Source organism: Anastrepha ludens, chromosome 2 (assembly GCF_028408465.1).
Source record: "Anastrepha ludens isolate Willacy chromosome 2, idAnaLude1.1, whole genome shotgun sequence".
Classification (NCBI taxonomy): Eukaryota; Metazoa; Arthropoda; class Insecta; order Diptera; family Tephritidae; genus Anastrepha; species Anastrepha ludens.
The window spans coordinates 16425097-16444533 of record NC_071498.1 but is presented as its reverse complement, the minus strand read 5'-3'; the positions used below and the strand labels follow the sequence as shown (position 1 = coordinate 16444533).

The 19437-nt window shown below is 41.0% G+C and overlaps 3 protein-coding genes across 6 annotated transcripts in view; all 3 read left to right on the top strand.

Annotated features, from left to right (window-relative positions):
* LOC128863565 (putative leucine-rich repeat-containing protein DDB_G0290503) overlaps window positions 1-11756 on the top strand; it is a 196412-nt gene extending 184656 nt beyond the window's left edge. The window contains exons 7-11 of one of the 2 annotated variants that reach the window (XM_054102798.1): window positions 199-402; window positions 464-664; window positions 1123-3204; window positions 3276-3380; window positions 11666-11756. In XM_054102798.1, coding sequence (XP_053958773.1) covers window positions 199-402; window positions 464-664; window positions 1123-3204; window positions 3276-3380; window positions 11666-11719 — 2646 coding nt within the window. In that variant the 3' untranslated portion in view covers window positions 11720-11756. Of the gene's footprint in view, window positions 1-198; window positions 403-463; window positions 665-1122; window positions 3205-3275; window positions 4314-4424; window positions 4674-11665 lie in introns of those variants that run through there. The other variant, XM_054102790.1, reaches the window with a different exon arrangement.
* Window positions 4818-9741, top strand: LOC128863577 (uncharacterized). 3 transcript variants are annotated; one of them, XM_054102816.1, is made up of 3 exons: window positions 4818-5820; window positions 5884-7614; window positions 7669-9068. In XM_054102816.1, the coding sequence occupies exons 1-3, from the start codon at window positions 5100-5102 to the stop codon at window positions 8811-8813; spliced, it is 3597 nt and encodes a 1198-aa protein (XP_053958791.1). In that variant the 5' UTR covers window positions 4818-5099; the 3' UTR covers window positions 8814-9068. The 3 variants fall into 3 exon arrangements, with proteins under 3 accessions (XP_053958791.1, XP_053958785.1, XP_053958797.1); XM_054102822.1 differs by having other exon boundaries at window positions 5206-5295; window positions 5351-5820; window positions 5884-9741; XM_054102810.1 differs by having other exon boundaries at window positions 5884-9066.
* Window positions 11757-11772: 16 nt separating the features above from the next.
* LOC128863598 (uncharacterized) lies at window positions 11773-17676 on the top strand. Its single transcript, XM_054102832.1, has 4 exons — window positions 11773-13431; window positions 13501-13575; window positions 16590-16727; window positions 16812-17676. The coding sequence occupies exons 1-4, from the start codon at window positions 11773-11775 to the stop codon at window positions 17109-17111; spliced, it is 2172 nt and encodes a 723-aa protein (XP_053958807.1). The 3' UTR covers window positions 17112-17676.
* Window positions 17677-19437: the final 1761 nt, after the last annotated feature.

Sequence of the window (19437 nt, the reverse complement as noted above, 5' to 3'; positions counted from 1 at the left end):
ATTTTTTTGTTTTCCTACAATATTGAGAATTTTCTTCCATACGAAGCACATACTTAGAAGCCTTAGATTTTGAAGGTTCTTGTTATACAAGGAACTATATTTGTATAAAATATATAAGTATTTTTGAAAGATTTAGCTTACTTTCATACATACAAACACATATACGTATAATAAGCGAATACTCATATCTTCTTTCAGTGGTCACTGCAGAGCCATACAACAGCTTCGACCGCATCGCATACATCACAAACAGCCACATTTCCCACAGCAAAGAACGTTTGGGCGGGCCGAGAAGATCCCATGCAGACGATTTTTGGAAAATGCGGAAACGGTGTCACAAACGTTGAGTCTGGCATTGCATCGGCACACAGTCAGCAGCATGCGGAAGATGAAGCTAATGTGGTAAGTGTTTGAATAAAATAATAAATCGCTTCAGTAATTTACATTTCTCTTCGCACTCCAGCTGCTAGATCCCGCTAATGAAGAGCTACGTAGTCGAATTTCACAAATGTTGAAGAAGTCAACGCTCGACAGCGATGACAAAGACTGTCTACAACAGCTGATTCGATTGGTGCAACATTTGGATTTGATAGCGCAACGCAGCGGACCCAACTCGCTGAATACCAACTCGTGCTCGAGCGATGAAGCCAACAGTTTGGACTTGGTAAGCGTTCACTTATATCAAGGCGCATTCATTAAAGGTGTCAAAGAAAAGTATTGGCAATGTAGAAAACAAAGAATGAATTCAGTTTGCTTCATTCTGGGCTGACAGCCATATGGACACGGCGAAAGAAAAGAACAAATCAGCTGATTTACCGATACAATCTTTAATAGATTCGCCTTGCTTACATCCACCTAAGTACTTGAAAGTTACTTTGACAGCTACTCTGTTGCGTATTTGCGTTTACAAAAATATAACAGTTTTTTTACGTATTTGCTTTCGAAAATTCTATCAAAAAGCATTGCATACATATATTTTTAATTCAATCATTTCTCGTTTAGCAAAATAAAATAAAAATACTCCTTCACTCACTTTCAAATTACGTGTACTTATGTATTATTACTAATAAATAAACATTTTTACTTAAATTTTTCCCCAAATAAAACATCTGAAAATTAAAGGCAAAATCGCGTATATCGGACTATAGTTCACCATCATCGCCGTCAAGTGCTCGTTCCGCATACGAAGCGAGCAGCAACAGTAGCAACAGCCATCCAAACTTAAAGTCAGTCACAAAATCTGCCGTACCTGCCACACAGCCCTCCAACGGAGCACGTATTGTTGCAACTGTTTCGCCTTACAATAGTTCACCGCAGCATCAGGCGATTTATAGCCAAAATAGTGGTAGCAATCAGCTGGTACCCACGAATACACCAACCGATTCACCGCGTAAGTCGCGCCAGGCCTGGCAAAGTAACAGCCTTAGCGAGAGTGGGGTATTCGTTGAGTCAGATTTCTTGAGTGACGTCAGTGAAAATAACGTCTGCACTCAGACCGATTTCGAGGACGAAAGTGTCGCACACGCAGCGCGCGATTTTTGCAACGAATTACAAAAACTCCAGCACACTGATCCTACACATAAGGTCGGCGCCACCAAAGTACTTGCCCAACTGTCACAAAGTTTAAGCGAGCAAAAGCGATTGCAGTATTATAAGGAACGTGTGGCATTGCTCGAGAATAAGGTTCTGGTATACGAGAGTTCCGGCGACTTGCAGACCAAGCGTTTGGCTGATCGTCTCCAACGTGAGATTCTACTCGAAAAGGAATTGAAGGAGCTACGTGATCGGGTCGAGTTTTTAGAGAGTGAAAACTTGACACTCGAGGAAGAAAAGTGTGAATTTGAAGAGGCTGAAAACGACACACGTTTACGCCTACAGCGGCTTGAAGTAGAGCTAGAAATTCTCAGTCAACGAAACGTTGAGCTGGAAATGTCCAGAGAGGCGTTGAGTGCCAAGTACAAAGATTGTCGTTCTGAGTGTTTGATTTTACGTGACGATCTAAACGCAACCGAAACGCAGATTCGTCACCTCGAGGAAGATAAGCAAAAAGCCAAAGAGAATCTAGAGATACTTCATAATTTGTTGCCATTGTTATTGACTTATCACACCACGGTCGCGTTCACGCAGTGGGCGAGCACAAACAGCAACGAATATATCCAACCAGAAACGCCTAAGAAAACACACGAGAGTCATTCACTTGGCAAGAACATAGAGACTAAAATGGGTAACGTACCACCAATGGTTTCCGATCGTGTGAACGATATGTTACCTGCATTTGCGGGTAATCAGTTCGATCGCGCCTCCCGAATGACACACTTTAACTGCGACAATCAATTTTACAATAATGAAACTCCTGAAGTGTCGAGCTGTGTGTGCCAGTACCTGAAAGAAGAAGTGGAAAGCTTGCGAAATCAGATTAGGGACCTAAATTCTCGTCACTACGAGGCCATGGAGTCTGCTGATTGCCATTGGGTGGAGCTGGAGCGGCAGTATAAGGATCGCGAAGAGGCGTTCCGTGCCAAGGAGTGTTGCCTCAAATCGAAAATACAGAAACTACAGGACTGTTTGCGCGATGACGCACGCGCCGCCAATGAAAAGATCTGTCAATTAGAAGATGCGGAGCGCGACTTAAAGAACTGTCTTGTGCGTGTATCGAAGGAACATCGCGACCTACTGGATGATCATGAACTGATCAACACCGAATTCGAACGTGTGAAGGAACAGCTGGACGCATTGAAAGCACAGCAAAAGCCAACAATTGACCAGCTCGAACAGGAAAAGAAACTTAATAAGACATTGAGCGATGAATTGAGTTTTATGCGAAAACTGCAACAAGAAACCGAATCAAGAAATTTAGCCGAAATGGAAGCTTTGCAAGCACAACTGTTTGAATTGAAGAAGGAGTTCTTACATATCGAAGTGACCAACAGCGAACTGAAGGAAGAAGTGGCCACGTTGGAGCAGCAGATTGCAAAATTGCAGACCACCGAGAAGGAATTTGAAGACAAGATACGCGTACTGCAAGACGAGGTGAAGAGCAAGGAGGAAATGGTGCAGAAATTGGAGAAACGGCTGGAGCGCTCGGAGGGCTATAGCTTGGCACAGGAGCTGAGCGGTAGCCCATCGAAACGTTTCAAACGAGAAGATGTTAAGGATCTAAAAACGGCCAGCTCCGCTTTAGGAAATGCCCTGCGTAACTTCAAGGTAATGTAATTATTATTCATTAATCAACTTTCACATCCAATTTATTTCATTCAATATCCCCATTTGTGTAGGAGTGCGATACAAGTCTACCTTCGCACCAGCAATTCTCTAGTGTGGCGCGCGATGTGAAGCGACTGGCAGATAGCCTTCTGCATGGCGATTCGCTGGACGATGAGGTAAGCGTTAAGTTAGACGAAACTGAAGAACTCAATACTGAGTTAGTTGTGAAAGATCAAATCGCTGAGGAGCCTCCTGAGGTTTCTCAAACAGAAAATATGCAACAACCAGAGGAACATGGCGATGAGCCTGCGCCCGTTGAAGATTTAACAGTAGCTATGGCACTTATCCCACAGTTAGTTATTGACGAATGTCTCAAGCCCCTATTCATGACCCCCAAAGAAAAACCCACTTGTTTGAAGCAAATATGCGAGGTGCCATCCGAGTTGCGCATGCTTTCAGCAAGTCAGCGCGAGACAACGAGAGCTTCAGAAACAATCAAGCGGCTCTCGCTACCAACCTCTCAAAGGAATTGGAAGCGACGTTTGAGGCGCCGCGCTCTACACACACGAGTACGTCGCATTGTGTCGTGTTTCAACCCATATCGACCGATGCGATTCCATGATGTAAGCGATGTAGATATAAGCCAATCGGAAATACTACAGCGCTTCGACAGCTTCCATTCGCTGCGCGAAGATGCGTCGCTACATAGAATAGACGTCTGCACCGAAACGGATTTTGATAAAATCGATAAAGAGACAGAGACTGAAGGCGTTTGCATCGAAAGCAAGGAGAGTAGCGTTCAGGTGAATGACGATATGAACCCAGAACGCCTGCTCGATTGCGTGCCTTCGCAGACTCGTGTGTTTCTGAATATGCTAAAGACGTCGATTCCACCAAATTCCCTAGAACTGAACGAGTTCAATAAGAATCTCTTGAAACGTTGGGAAGCCGACAAGGAGTTTCGTGATGGCTTAGAAATATTGCAAGCCTACTCGATTTTCGACACGGACAACAATGAACAGGTATCTGCGGAGAACTACGAGCATTTCGTGAATGCGATGTCGTGCCTGCATGTGCTCGAAGAACTATTTAAGCCGTTAAAGGTGCCGGTGCGTATTGCCATTATGCGCTCACATACATTTTGCACATAAACACCCACATACAAGTACACAGTTGCTAGCGTTGCATTGATTAATGACTGATTATTTGCAATTCCCCAGATTATGCAACAAATCGAAGATCAAATTAATGAACAGCTCATGGATTTCCATACCAAAAGAATGGAATCGGAGTTCTACTGCACTGTCTACTATCCGGTTAAAAGAGAAATGCGGCCAGAGGTACTTAATAGTTATGGACTCCTCATGGCCAATCCAATGTAAATATCAATGGGCATCGGCGCGAGTTGTGTGATTGATGTGATGGATAGTGAAGCCTTCATGAACGGATTTTTGAAATATGTATAAATTCATATCAATGTATTTCAAGTTTGCACTACATTTGTAGGGCGCGCTCTTAAGAGATGTTCAACCGAATTGTTCAAAAAAATTAACAAAACAAAAAAAATTGTTGTGATGAAATGCTACAGTAAATGACGCAATATGCCATTTTGAACCCGAAGACAGAGCCAAATCCGTTTCAACTACTTACCCGTAGAGCATCCCTAATCTATGTATGTCATCTCTAATATTTTATTTTGTACAAAATAAACACTCAAAAACTATGAAATGTCAGTAAATTTTGTTCATTTATAAAACTTTCAAACTGGGAGCAAATTGAAATGAATTTCTTTTGAATTTTCGTTTATTGTTAATTTAATTTTCGTACGTCAAAATTCCCTGTAGAAATAAGGAAAAAAATTCCAAAAAACCAACCATTTGGCAGTACTTTATACGATGGATAAAGAAAGGAAGGCCTGTAATCGGTCATCGTGTGGAAATAAAATGAAATGTGCCCCATTGAATAAAGAGACGAAGCGATCGCCTCAAATTTCGAACCGACCAGGAGCTCACTCGGGAAGAATTGCTTCACCAAATGCTGGCAATTCCACGCAGATACTATACGTTGAGCCGAACTTTACGGAAACTCCTAGTGAGTATGACATCTTCTATGATTGCTTTAGCGATGTTGACATAAGCGCCCCAAGCTCTGTTGTCCGTTCCAAGAGAGGGCAAAGTGCCCCGCCTCCTGGAAAAGATCCTGCAATGTTGCATGATGCGTTAAATAAAGTCATTATCGCTGCCCAAACGCTTCTGGTGGAATATGAAAGAGGCGGTCGTAAGGGCCGTAAGGGATGCGGTGCGGGTTGTCGATGCAAGGCGCGTAATATAAAACCTCAATCGCGTAATGTCCAATTGGAGGTTACAGCAAAGTTTGCCGCAAGTAAAACGAGTAGCTCTACAAATATTCATATTGATCCGATTACATTTACAATACCAATGAAATTGCATTTGCAAAGCCAACAACAACACGACGAACCCTTTTCGGAGTCTCAACAGTCATTTAAAGCGAGCGAACCGATGCCGATGCACTACCGCGACCAGATGCCAAAAGTGGGTTCTTCGATGGAACCAATACGCACTGCAACAATAATGGCCCCACACACTGAAGTGAGCTGTAAGGCGGCATAACTCGAAACAGCAAACATCAAACACAAATTATATTATCATTCTCTATTAGGTATACCAATGGAAGGACCTGGACAAGCATTTGATTTGCATGCGGCTCTGTTGCAGCAAATGACAGTCGTCCAAGCTGGTTTCATGCCATTTCCTTTCAAAGGTGACGATGACTTGCCAAAGGAAGCACCTCCCACTCAAGGGACTTCGTCGAAAGTGACAATACAAGCACCTGCAACTGCTTTGGTCTCGACAACGAAAAAATTATGTGGTGAAGTTTGCACAATCGAAAGCCTGCAAACCCCCTCGGTTGACCCATTCTTAACACCATCTTTGGCACCTGTGACTAAGGGACCGTTTTTGGCCACAATTGCAGCATCATCGGTGCCATCTGTAGCTGTATCGAAGGAACAGCAACTGCCGGAGTCTGCAAGCCGAGGCGTGTGCGCATTATGCGGAAAAGGGGGTGAAAATTCGAATATGCAACCACAATCCGCTAATAGAACTCCATGTAGAATGTGCTCGAAGGGAAAGTCCGTACCGCCTCACCCACTCAAATTTCCATCACAGTCGCAGAAAATTGGGTGCGGAAAGTGCTCAAAAGGACAAGTATCTCCTGCAGAGCTGATGCCGCCAATGCCAAAATTGATTGAACCGGGTATTGCAGCAGATGCCGAACCTAATATGGAAACAAAAGCTTCAAAACGCCTATGCAATATTAGCTCCTTGCCACCCCTTTCAGAACAAAAGGAACCATTATTGAAAAGCTCATGTGGTATAATTTGCAGCAAAACATCATCTACACCATTTCCTAAGGAACGTGGCATTAGTCAAGAGCAACAGGCTTTAAAACCTCCGCCACCTCCACCGCTACTGGAACCGTTGACGAATGTGAAAAGAACTTGTGGCATTTGCTCAAAGAAACAGACAGTATCTCAAGATGTGCCTCCTGTAACGAAAGAGTTATCGGAAGGTTTAATGTCCACTATGAGCGCACCGTCAGTTCTATCTCAAATAAAACCTTGCAATGTTTGCACCAAAACCGCAGGGCTTCCCAGAAGTCAACAACAAGCAGAGTTAGACGATTCCGCTGAAAATAAAACAAATCCATGTGGAGTTTGCACTAAGCGTATTTGCTGTAGTTGTTCACGAGGAGTGGCTGGATCAATGACTAACGCGCCTGCCTCAATAGAATTTGAAAAAGGACCATCTGGCATTTGTTCACAAGGAGCACCCATAAATGTATCAGAAGAAAAAGGTGCTTGTGGAGTTTGTTCAAGAGCGGCACCCGCCCCAATGCAAGCCGAAAAAGGACCGTGTGGTATTTGCTCCAGAGGAGCGGCTCCACTTGCAATAGAGGAAAAAGGACCATGTGGTATTTGCTCCAGAGGAGCGGCTCCACTTGCAATAGAGGAAAAAGGACCATGTGGTATTTGTTCCCGACGTGCGTCCAAGAGTATGACAGAGGAAAAGGGTCCTTGTGGAATTTGCTTAAGAGCGACAGTTGCCCCAATTCAAGCCGAGAAAGGACCATGCGGGGTTTGCTCCAGAGGGGCGGCTTCAGTCGTCACAGAAGAAAAAGGGCCATGTATTTGTTCCCTACAAGCTCCCAAGACTATGGTAGAAGAAAAAGGTCCTTGTGGAGTTTGTTCAAGAGCGGCAGCCGCCCCAATTCAACCCGAAAAAGGACCATGCGGGGTTTGCTCCAGAGGAGCGGCTCCAGTCGGAATGGAAGAAAGAGGGCCATGTATTTGTTCTCTACAAGCTCCCAAGACTATGGTAGAAGAAAAAGGTTCTTGTGGAGTTTGTTCAAGAGCGGCAGCCGCCACAATGCAAGCCGAGAAAGGACCTTGCGGAGTTTGCTCCAGAGGAGCGGCTCCAAGTGCAGTAGAGGAAAAAGGACCATGTGGTATTTGCTCCAGAGGAGCGGCTCCACTTGCAATAGAGGAAAAAGGACCATGTGGTATTTGTTCCCGACGAGCGTCCAAGAGTATGACAGAGGAAAAGGGTCCTTGTGGAATTTGCTCAAGAGCAACAGCGACCCCAATGCAAGCCGATAAAGGACCATGTGGGATTTGCTCCAGAGGAGTGACTCCAGGTGGAGTAGAAGAAAAAGGACCATGTGGTATTTGTTCCCGACGAGCGCCCAAGTGTATGGCAGAAGAAAAAGGTGCTTGTGCAATTTCTTCAAGACCAACAGCCGAGAAAGGACCCTGTGGGATTTGCTCCAAACGAAAGGGGGAGAGAAAACCTTGTGGAGTTTGTTTAAGGGGTCCCACTTCACCGAACCAAGAAATAAAAGGCCCTTGCACTATTTGCAAGAAGAGTCCAACACCCGCCGTATCGGCTGAAGCGCAAAGCCTCTGTGTCATTTGCAAAAAAATTCAAGTCCCAGAAGAGCTATCGAAAATAGCAACATGTAGCATTTGCAGCAAACCCATATCCCCTGACACAGCATCCGTCAATATTCAACCATGTGGGCAGTGCGGCAGTGTTGGAGCACCCTGTGGAATGTGTGCTCCAGATGCTTCAGAAAGTGAAAATGCTAAAGAGCCAGTGCCGGTCAGTCAAACCAAGTATTACAAAGCATTGCCGCAGCACAAAGATATTCACATTTGCTCGCCATGCCGCTACGATCCCAGTCCACTGATGGATGAAGAGGGAAATGTTTTTTGCCCTCACAACTGTGGCTGCTGTCTATGTCCTTGGCGGAAACGAGCCACCGATAGCCAAATCGAGCAAGTCAAACATGAAAAAATCAAGGTATGCAAATGTCGCATGCGAGGATCCATATTCTCTGACTACACATCACGCGCTAAATGCAGCAATACATCCTATTTCGATTGCTGCCCCTGTCGCGAAAAAGCGGAGGCAAAGTATTTGGAAATTACTGGCGAAGAGATGTGGAGTGTCAACGAAAGGATGGGAGCACGAATACGCGGCGAACCCGTAAATCTGGAAGATGTTGTCGAATACAAGCGCGATGTGTAACGTAGATTTATTTGTTGTTGATGTTTGTAAAGGGCATTAGCCGTTAGTGAGTATCTCAGTGATGCCCGAATTGGCAATTGATGAATTCAGAATGACAAAGATGTACAAATGTAAATATACATACGTACTTTTGTGCATAGAAATGTTGCAGTAAAGAGTACAACAAAATCAGTGAAGACATTGTAAATGTGAAGTTAAATAAATTGATTGAATAAGGATCTTTTGAAAAGAAACACAAGAACGATTTTTAATTCAAATAATTCGTTTTAAGATCCATGCGGGTGCTTAGCCTTCACCTTGTCACTGCTTACATACAAATTTTAAGATTTTAATGCACACCAGAAATAAGAGGATGAGCTCGACCAAACACCCAATAAAGGGTGTAAGAGCCGATTATATATGCAGGATACGTACGGTATTTCAGGAAAATTTCAGCGTAGAACTATATAAACTTTTAGTTCGAAATTATGAAGAAAATTTAATGAAACCACGAAAATTTGAACAATATTAACTTGTTATATATCCATAAAGCGTTCAGTAGAATTTCAATTAGCTGCAATAACCTACTCGTTCCGGGTCCGGAAACGATTGCATGCCCGAATCAAATGCTCACAACACCTAAACCCCTAACGGTGGCTGGAAACTGCGTGTGCATGACAACAGACAGGAAATCCTATAGGAAAAAATAGGAAAATAGGCAGCTGTCATTTCTGCGCTCGGTCTTTTGGTCCTTTTATTTCTTGGTTCGGTGAAGTGGGACTCCTTAAACAAACTCCACAAGGTTTTCTTTCCCCTTTCCTTTGGAGCAAATCCCTCAGGGTTCTTTTTCGGTTGCTGCTCTTGAAGAAGTTCCACAAGAACTTTTTTCTTCTGCCATACACTTGGGCGGCACAAAAGGCTTTTTAATTGATTACAAAGTTGTCATGTTGATCTTTTTAGATGAATGCGCCTCTCCTTAAAGGTGGTGGCACTAAACCAACAACAACAATTTGCACGTTTGTTTGCCAAAGCAAAGTATTGGGCAAGTAGAAAACAAAAAATGAATTCGCTTTGCTTCACTCTGGGCTGATAGCCATATAGACACGGCGAAAGAAAACAAAACAAATCAGCTGATTTACCGGTACCAGCTTTAATATACTCGCCTTGGATTTTTCGTGGCATACGGAGCTAAATCACTTAATTTTTGAATGGTCTGAACACTTTCATTGGAGAAAGTTTCGTCAAATTCTAATTTATTCGTTTTTTTTTATATATTTTTCACAGCTAAGCGATCTATAGTAGCAAAGTATAGAACAACTCAAACTATCCTTGCCCTTTCCTGCACTTATGACTTGCATAATTCTTCGCATAAATCTTGTAAAAATGCGTGACGTATAAGAAAAAATCTGTAATCTAATAATAGTTAGAATTTTACTTGAAATAAATTGTAAGCGCATGGAAAAAAAATTTTTTAACGATCGAATTTTTTTATGTGGAAGAAAATACCCAACACCGCAATCAAAAAAAAAAAGAAAATGGTAAAAAATCTATGTTTTTTAAACCACTTGAAACTTGCACTTTATTCTACTAAAATTCATTGGACTATAAAACTGCATACCCGAACATTTTTCAAAGATTCGTATCAAAAAAAAAATTTTCATGAAAATTTGTTGGATTTTTTACACATCTGCATAAAGTTTGAAAATGGAATCTTTTTGGTTTTGAGGGAGTATGAAAAAAAAAATATTAACATGAAATGGGAAACAAACAAATTGTCGAAACTTATCAACGAATCCTTGTCTTATTCATATGAAAGATGCTAAAACTCACTGCATTTATATAGGGCTATCTAGTAAGAGGTGTTATTTGGATATTCAAAGAAAAATGCTATTTTTTAATATAAATGGTCGCATGTTTATTTCATTATAAGGAGAAGGGTATGCCGTTAATAGTGGAAAATAACATCAGGCAAATGACCACCACGACCATGCCTACAGGACAATATCCTTTTCATGAAATTTTCCATAACCGAATTGCAAAGTGGCTGCCCTATGTCCACGATAGCCTCACGAATTCCATCTTTGAGGTCTTGAATCTACCCATGGCTATTGGCGTAGAGCTTCTCTTTCACGTGGCCCCAAAGAAAAAAGTCACAAGGTGTTAAATCACAAGATCTCGGTCGCCTATTGTGATCACCTCTTCGAGAGATAACACGGTCCGGAAACTTTTCTCGTAAAAGACCAATGGTTTCATTACTTGTGTGGCACGTAGCGCCGTCTTGTTGAAAATAAACGTTGTCCAGATCAATACCATGCAACTCCGGTGATAAAAAATCATTAATCATCTCTCGATAGCGCAATCCATTCCAAAATAACACCTGTTATTGGAAAACCCTTTATACCTATGCGAATAATGCAGGGTTGTGCGGTTTAAAGTACAGCAAAGAATTTTTTTAGTGTGAAAAGGATTATTTGAGTGATACTTTACAAGATATGGGTCCCTAGAGCCATCTATCGCGAAAATAATGGATTTATTTTACCCCAAACAAATCATCATTGTCATTTCCTCTGGTTGCTTGCTAGGAACACTTGCTGCCTTTACATTTGCGTACGAGTATTTGGAACTCTTTGCTATTTTGGGGTGATTGAAATAAATGTTTTAACTAAAATTATTTCCACCTTCACGTATTCCACCTGCTTTGAATTTGTTTTTTTCCTTCTATGTTTTTTTTGTATATTTGACACGAGAACACGGACTAAATATTAAATTCAAAATTATTATTGAAATAATTCGTAGATTTTGTCAAAATATTTTTTGTTATCTAATTTTCGGTTTTTGGCGAATTGTCCTTTGTATTTATTTTCTGTTTTCAGGCACAGCAGAGAAGTGCTCCCAAACTGATACTCACCGAGATTACGCGCATCTAAGTAGCGCCCAAACAATACACCTAAGAATAGAACCCCATGCTCAGTACGGTGCAATGTCCTGCATCAACTACCCATCCAACTATCGTGTAATTATGGAATCCAACGCGCCGAGTAATGTCGATCAGTTCCCAACAGACGCACGACCATTATCGTCCGTACAGTGTTCGTGTCAACGTTCTTTCCAGCAGCCCAACCATCAACTGCACCAACAGCAACAGCAACATCAAGCCTATCAGCAGCAACACCAAAGCCACCAACAAACGCCGGCACTACAGTTGGGAACATGCCTGCATCACCAGGCTGAAGAACAAGCCTCGGCGAAAAGCCAATCCAGTCCACAAGAATCGCAAAATTCGCAAGCTTCCACTGGAACATCGGCTGGACCGTTCGGTAAAAGTTATTACCAACGTTCCACGTCAGAATTGGGCGGTCAGTTAAGTTACAGATGTCCCTTCGAAATTTCCATATCATCGGCGCACTCTTCGTCAAAACCGTCTTACGAAATACGTTTGCCAAGTGGCATGGCAACTATCAGCTGTCCCGGCCGAAACTCGACAAGTGATGAAGAGTTCTATTCCTTAAGTTCAGCGTCATCAGAACAGGATGACTGCATGCCAAGAAGCAAACCAAAATATAAAAAAGAAAGTGCCGCAAAGTCAAAGTTTATGGATTGTGACTGTGATTTTGCTTCTCCTCTTGAAAAGAACAGCCCTAATGCGTTTACAAGTCCTCCTCGAAATGTTGCAATACTCGAGCTATTGCGCGAAATTGTACAATTAGTCAATCAGGCGGACGAGAGTGGCACTGGCTGCGGTTGTGGTGTTGCATCTACGAAAATCCGTAATATTGGTGCCCTTGGCTCCGAAGAAGCGGCAGCGGATAATGGCCCATTCGGTTCCGAATTTAAAATTACATTCAATCCTAATCGCAAAGGCAGCAGTCCAAACGCATCGTGCGCTCAGAAAGAAATGTCCGAACCACAACCCCTAGGTGAGCCCATTAGCATACCATTACAGTTACCTTGCAATCTTATCATCACACCCAACCTACTGACCTGTGCACCTTGCCCTCATGCACCGATTGCGGCGGCACAAACTCCAGGCCAACTGCAAACCGCTGCACAATCAGCAGAACCTTGTAAGCCTACAGCAAAGCCACATACGAAAGAAGCAACTGCGAAGGACTTTTGCAGTTCGAAAACAATGCCCTGCAGTTGTATTGGAGATCTCGAGTTGATTGAGGAGATAGCGGCTTTCGCGCTAGCTGCCGATTGCAAAACTCGCACAGAACCATCTAGTCAGGCATGCGAAACGAATGATCAGTTTGGAGCTGGTGCAACGTTTGAACCGAGTTCCATGGTATGTAACAAAGCTTGTCCCGAAGAATGCATCTGTAATCAGCCCTGTATTTGTCCGGTACATGGTTTTTACATGCCAGCGGCTACACACGGCGAATCGTCAGCTGCACGTGACTGTTCCCAAACGATCGATGAAGAAGAGTGTGAATACATGGACGGTGAGGGTACCGGAATAGTTACGGAACCCAGCCAGTCGAAAACACATATGTTTACCGCGCCATCAGCTACAACTAACGGTTCGAGAAAGAGCAGCGAATGTACCTGCTGTCATTGTCAAGCGATGCGTGATAAACAACATTGCACCACAATTGCGACTACGGAGCAGTCGCTCAACAAATCTAGCTGCAGTGAGTTGGTAAGTAATATGATTTGATTTCGCTAAGCTGTGTGCCACTTATATCGTACATTATTTTCTATTTAATAGAAATTCTTTATCGATTCTATTATAATGGACCTGGATGCGATGGAGAAAGCGCGGCGTAAGAAACAAGCCGAACAGGTAATAATGCGATAACTTTAAGTTGCAGGTGGCTTTAATTCTGTCTAAGTTACTAAGTTACTGAGCGGTGGGCGCCATAGCCAAATGGGTTGGTACGTGATTCCACTCGGTAGTGCAGCAAATGACAGAAACATGTTTTTTTTTCTAATGGCAAACCACCGATTGTATTTCTGCCATGAGAAAGCTCCTTATAAAAAATAGCTTCCATTCAGAGGTGGCGTTAAACTGTAGGTGCCTCCATTTATGGAACAACATCAAAACGCACTCCACAAATAGGAGGAGGAGTTCGGCTAAACACATAACAGAAGTACAATTATTTATTTACTTTTGTAATCGAAATAATGGGTTACAGCGCCCACTTATACAAATGGACCTTTATTTAAATATCTCCACCCTATGCTCCGTCTAGGAGCGATAATATGTGCAGAGATATGTTTTGTTTTTTCTTTTTGTAGTAGGTCTTTCTTCTTCTTTTTAATTGGCGCTATAACCGCTTACGCGATTTTGGCCAAGCTTAACAAAGCGCGCCAGTCGTTTCTTTCTCGTGCTAACCGGCGCCAGTTAGACACACCAAGTGAAGCCAAGTCCTTCTCCACCTGATATTTCCAACGCAGAGGAGGCCTTCCTCTTCCTCTGCTACCACCAGCTGGTATCGCATCGAATACTTTCAGAGCCGGAGCGTTTGTATCCATTCGGACGACAAGACCCAGCCGACGTAGCCGCTGGATCTTTATTCGCTGTGCTATGTCTATGTCGTCGTAAAACTCATACAGTTCATCGTTACATGGCCTGTAGAGTGTTAGTTTTGTTCGTCGAGAGAGGACTTTACTGCTCAATTGCCTACTTAGTCCAAAGTAGCACCCTGTCTTAAGCCTCGCTTGGTATCAAACGACTCGGAGAGATCCTTCCCAATTCTGACGGTGCTGCTGGTGTTGAGCAACATCATCTTGCATAGCCGTATTAATTTTGTGGGGATACCAAATTTCTCCTTTTTCATGGAGTTTTTCCATGGCGTATTGTGAATATTTGGTCGCTGGTAGACTATCCAGGTCTAAAGCCAGACTGATAAGGTTCAATCAGTTGGTTGACGGTGCGCTTCAGCCTTTCACAAAATACGCTCGTTAGAACCTTAAAGGCGATATTTAGAAGACTAAAAGACGCGGTAGTTGGTATAGATTATAGGATCACCCTTCTTATGGATTGGGCAGAGCACTCTTAAATTTCAATCGGCAGGCATGCTTTCCTCTGACCATATTTTGCATAGAAGCTGTTGGATGCACCTTACCAGCTCCTCGCCGCCATGTTTGAATAGCTCAGCCGGCAGTCCGTCGGCGCCCGCGGCTTTGTTGTTCTTCAGCCGTGATATTGCTATTCTCACCTCGTCATGGTCGGGTAACGGAACGACAATTCCGTCGTCAACGATTGGGGTATTGAGATCTTCACATTCTCTGTGATATGCGCAGCTATCACTATTTAACAGGTTCGAGAAGTGTTCCCTCTATAATTTAAGATTGCCTCTATAATTTAAGATTGCCGCTTTATCGCTATTCTGACTTCGTCATGGTTGGGTAGCGGAACGTCAATTCCGTCGTCGACGATTGGGGTATCGGGATCTTCACATTCTTTGAGACATGCGCAGCTATCACTGTTCAACAGGTTCGAGAAGTGTTCCCTCTATAATTTAAGATTGCTCTGGATGTCAATCACCATATCGCCGTCTTTGTTCTTACAGGAAAACACCCCGGTCTTAAAATCTTCTGTAAGCCGTCGAACTTTCTGGTAAAATTTTCGAGCGTTCCTTTTGGGCAACATCTCAAGCTCCTCAAACTCACGTATTTCGACCACTCGTTTCTTCTTTCGGATAATACGTAGCTCTTCCTTTCTTAGCTCTTTTTTCTTTCCTTTATTCTCATTCATATATATTTTATTATTCATTTTAATCACCGTTTTATTTAAATTTAGAACCTTTACTCAATACGCAAATTTTAATTCGTGTTTGTTTTTACTTTGCGATCAGCTGTTTTTCTCACTTGCAAATTCTTACAAGTAAAAATGTATCCAGTAAAAACATGCAGCTTCCTCTCAAAATGAAATGTTCTTTTACTCTCTCGCTTTCCCCTACTTTGCAAGTTTTTTGGGTACATGAACACCAAAAGTTGGTAATTTCTAACAACTGTTACAAAGTGTTATTTGCAAGTTATTTGTTGTGTTATTTGGTTCAAGAACAAACCTATTCTCAAGGTATACAATAACAAAAAAAAAAAAATCCAGTGTAGTTATGCATATCTTCCGCATGCCCTGCCTCTTACGACTTATTCTTTACCCCACCTAAAGCCGCTGCTGCGGGTATGAGATTCAAAAAATGAAAGATTAAAAATAAAATATTTCTAAAAATCACTTATCATCTATTCCTATAAGTATAGGGTTTTTCAGTAAGAGCGCTTCAACTTTTGAACTTTTTTGAATAAATCACAAACGGTTTGACTTTTTTAACTATTTTTTTTTTTATTATCGAGTTTGAACATATATGTACATTTAAGTATGAAATTCGATTTCTTTTGCATGACCACCGCGTGCACGTTTTACGAAGTCCAATCGTTGAACCCAATTTTCGACCACTCTTTTGCATAAATCGGCCGAAATTCCAGCAATTCCGCGTTCAATATTGGCTCTGAGCTCACAAATCGTCGCCGGCTTGTTACTGTAGACCAATGACTTCACATAACCCCAAAACGGGACGGCTTGTTAAATGGACCGTAAAATGGCCGTAATGCTCTTAAAGTAGCAGCAACAGAACGATTATTTTCATAAAAAATTTGCACGATTTGCAATCGTTGCTCAAGTGTGTAGCGTTCCATGACGAAATGTATACTAATGAAGTTTACAAATGACAAGCGAAAAATAAAAAATATTGCGTCGTTCGCCCTCCCTATCGGAAAAAAGTTGAAGCGCACCTATTGAACAACCCTATATATGTATGTAAAATTAAGGAAATAATATCTTTCAAATTCCAGAACATCACTCCAACACGTGCTAGGACCTGCCCACGTCAAAGTTTCCCCGTCACCATCACGGAAGTTTCTGATTTAGGCGCTACATCGTTATACGTTAAGTGGGTAATCCACGATTGTTACGGAATTGCCGGCTACGAGGTAAAGTATAGTTAATTTTGCATACGCCTCGACCAGTTCCCACTTCTCGCTATTTTATTTTTATTTGTTTTGTTGTTGATGCAGATCTACGTCGATGGTTACTTGACGAATCGCTATTTTCACTGCAATCACGAGGCGGCTGTTGTGTGCGACGTGGATGTGACGAAAGCGCATAAAGTCGTGCTGGTGGCACAGCCTAAACAAGTCGACTGCAATTGTGGCGACAGCACGGAAAACAGATGCAAGGAGTTGATGCGCAAAAGCGATGCTGACAAAATGAATGAAACTGCTGAGTCAACTGCGGCGCTGTGGATGCCCAGTATTTATCTGTACGATCCATGCGACAAAAAGGATGTGCCGCCTATGAATAGGGGCATCGTATGATCCATAGTTGCGCTTATGCTGTAAAATGTAAAATGTCCAATGGATTTGTATGGGTTTGTGTGGGTGTAGTACTGCATTATGCTTACGTATAAGTAACTGTTGGCTAAACTTTAAAATCTGGTACTGCGAATTCGCGTTGGAGTTGTGGTAATGATGCAATGCGAAATTATGAAGCAAACAAAGAAAAACAAAATGAACGCGCGTAGGCTGAAATACTCACAAGAAAAAAAAAAAAACAAAATAAAACATAAAAGCTTGGGGAACATCTTAAAAATTAAGCTTTTAGTTAAAATTTAACGCAAGAAAAATATATATGAAATGCTAGTCAGTGAAAATTGAAAGTTAAATCTAAAATATCACAAATCCAAAATTGGGCGCAAACGAATATTCGTTGTAAAAATGAGAAATGAAAGCATAAAGAACACAAAAAAAAAAAATAATTATTAAAAAATTACAAGAAACTGCAATGAGCAAAGCAATGCGCAAAGGAAATTCAAATGTAGCAAACGTACGATTGAAGAAAATAACTAACAAACAAAAAATACAAAAAAAAAAAAAATAAAAAGAAACAAAAAATTTGGGTCAGTAAAAGTAGAAACTCAGATATAAAAAGAAAATTAAAATGTTCAGTGGTGCAGATTTGATGTTGGATTCATTAATTAAAATGGATTAAAATGGCAAGAGATCTGTGTAACAGCTAAATGTTTGTGATTGATGGTCAGTCGAGTGTTTCCAGCAACAAATTTGGGCGCACCGAATTTCAAAGATTTTTCCGATCCAAACGATAATCTTGCGTTTATCTGATATATAAAGCAATTTTGCTTTTGTTGTTGTTATTTGGCATAGTCTATGCTTGTATGGGTGTACATGAATGGCAAAGTATGAACATACAACAACAGATGAATGTCCAGCAAAGTGAAATGTTGGTGTGTACGTCTTAATAAATAAAATGTCTATGTTAAATGAAAGTAAAAAAGTGCCTTAAAAATTAATTTTAAACACATAAAGAGGAAGAAGAAGAAGAAGAGCATGTTAAGTGAAGAATTTTTGATAGACTCCAAAGTCAATTCATTTACATTTAATTCAATTTTATTTTATACGTAATAATTTTTATTTTTAATTAACTACATACATACACACATACACACAAATGTACAATACGACCACAAATCGAATATCACAAATTTTATGTTTGCTCTTTTATTTGCAATTACGCATAACTGTAGATTTTTCATTTAAGTTTTAATGCTTGTAATTTAAGTTTGTAATGTAATTTATTTTATTTTTTGTAAATTTTATTTCCCCTCTCGTAGTTATTTGTAATTATTCGCTATAGCGAGAAAGTTGGCATTTCGCTTAGATTCGAAAAAATTCACAATTTCATAAGAACTAAATCGGTGAAACTGTAGCTAATTATCGATTATTTTTTGTTAAGAGTTAAGTAATTCCTGCCACATTCTCGGCATTAAACCTAATTTTCTCAATATTTTCTCTTCTTATGCATGTTTCTGCAACTCGCAACTGCTTTGGTTGAGCAATTTTTGAATTGCAATCCGTATCTGTTGACTTTAAAATCAGCTGTGAATTGCATTGCGTGATTCCGGAATTTGTGGCCTCTTTACTTTTCGTAAAATTCTTACTTCGATCAATGCATAGTTTGTTGCCATTTTCTTCCACCTTCCCATCTGCGCTATCCGCGCGCCTTTTTCATTGTGTTGTAAATACTCTTTCGAGCACTCAATCTAAGGGTTTTCGAAAAACCTGAATTTAAAGTTGCTTTTATTAAAAAACTGATGTTTGTTGTTCACGAAAACTTGTTTGCCTTTACATTTACATTTATTTTATATGCTAATGCATTTGGTATTTTTTAACACACCCGTGTGGGATATTGTAAATGCATCTTATTGCCTTGGTAGAAGTAGGAAACGTAAGAGAGATGAGATTTTAAGGAAAAACAAATTTAATAAAAAATCCAAATAAAAATATTATGTATTGTAGTAAAATGTATAAACATTCAACACGTGTAGAAACTCCCATATTTTTAAAGAAAAATTGTATAGCGTATGTTTTTGCATGTTACCAATACATACACATACAAATTTTTACCGTTTATATGAAAATAAATAATTTCAAATGTTTTGATTTTAAACAAAAATATAATATTAAAAAACAAAAAAACACAAAAATATAAATAAATTGCAAAAACAAAAAAAAAAATATTTTTAATAAATTCATTACTTCCTTGAAACAGTTGGCTGCATTTTAATTGGCTGGAAAAACACGCAAGAACTGCTCCTTTATACCAAAGTGTAGGAAGAGATACACA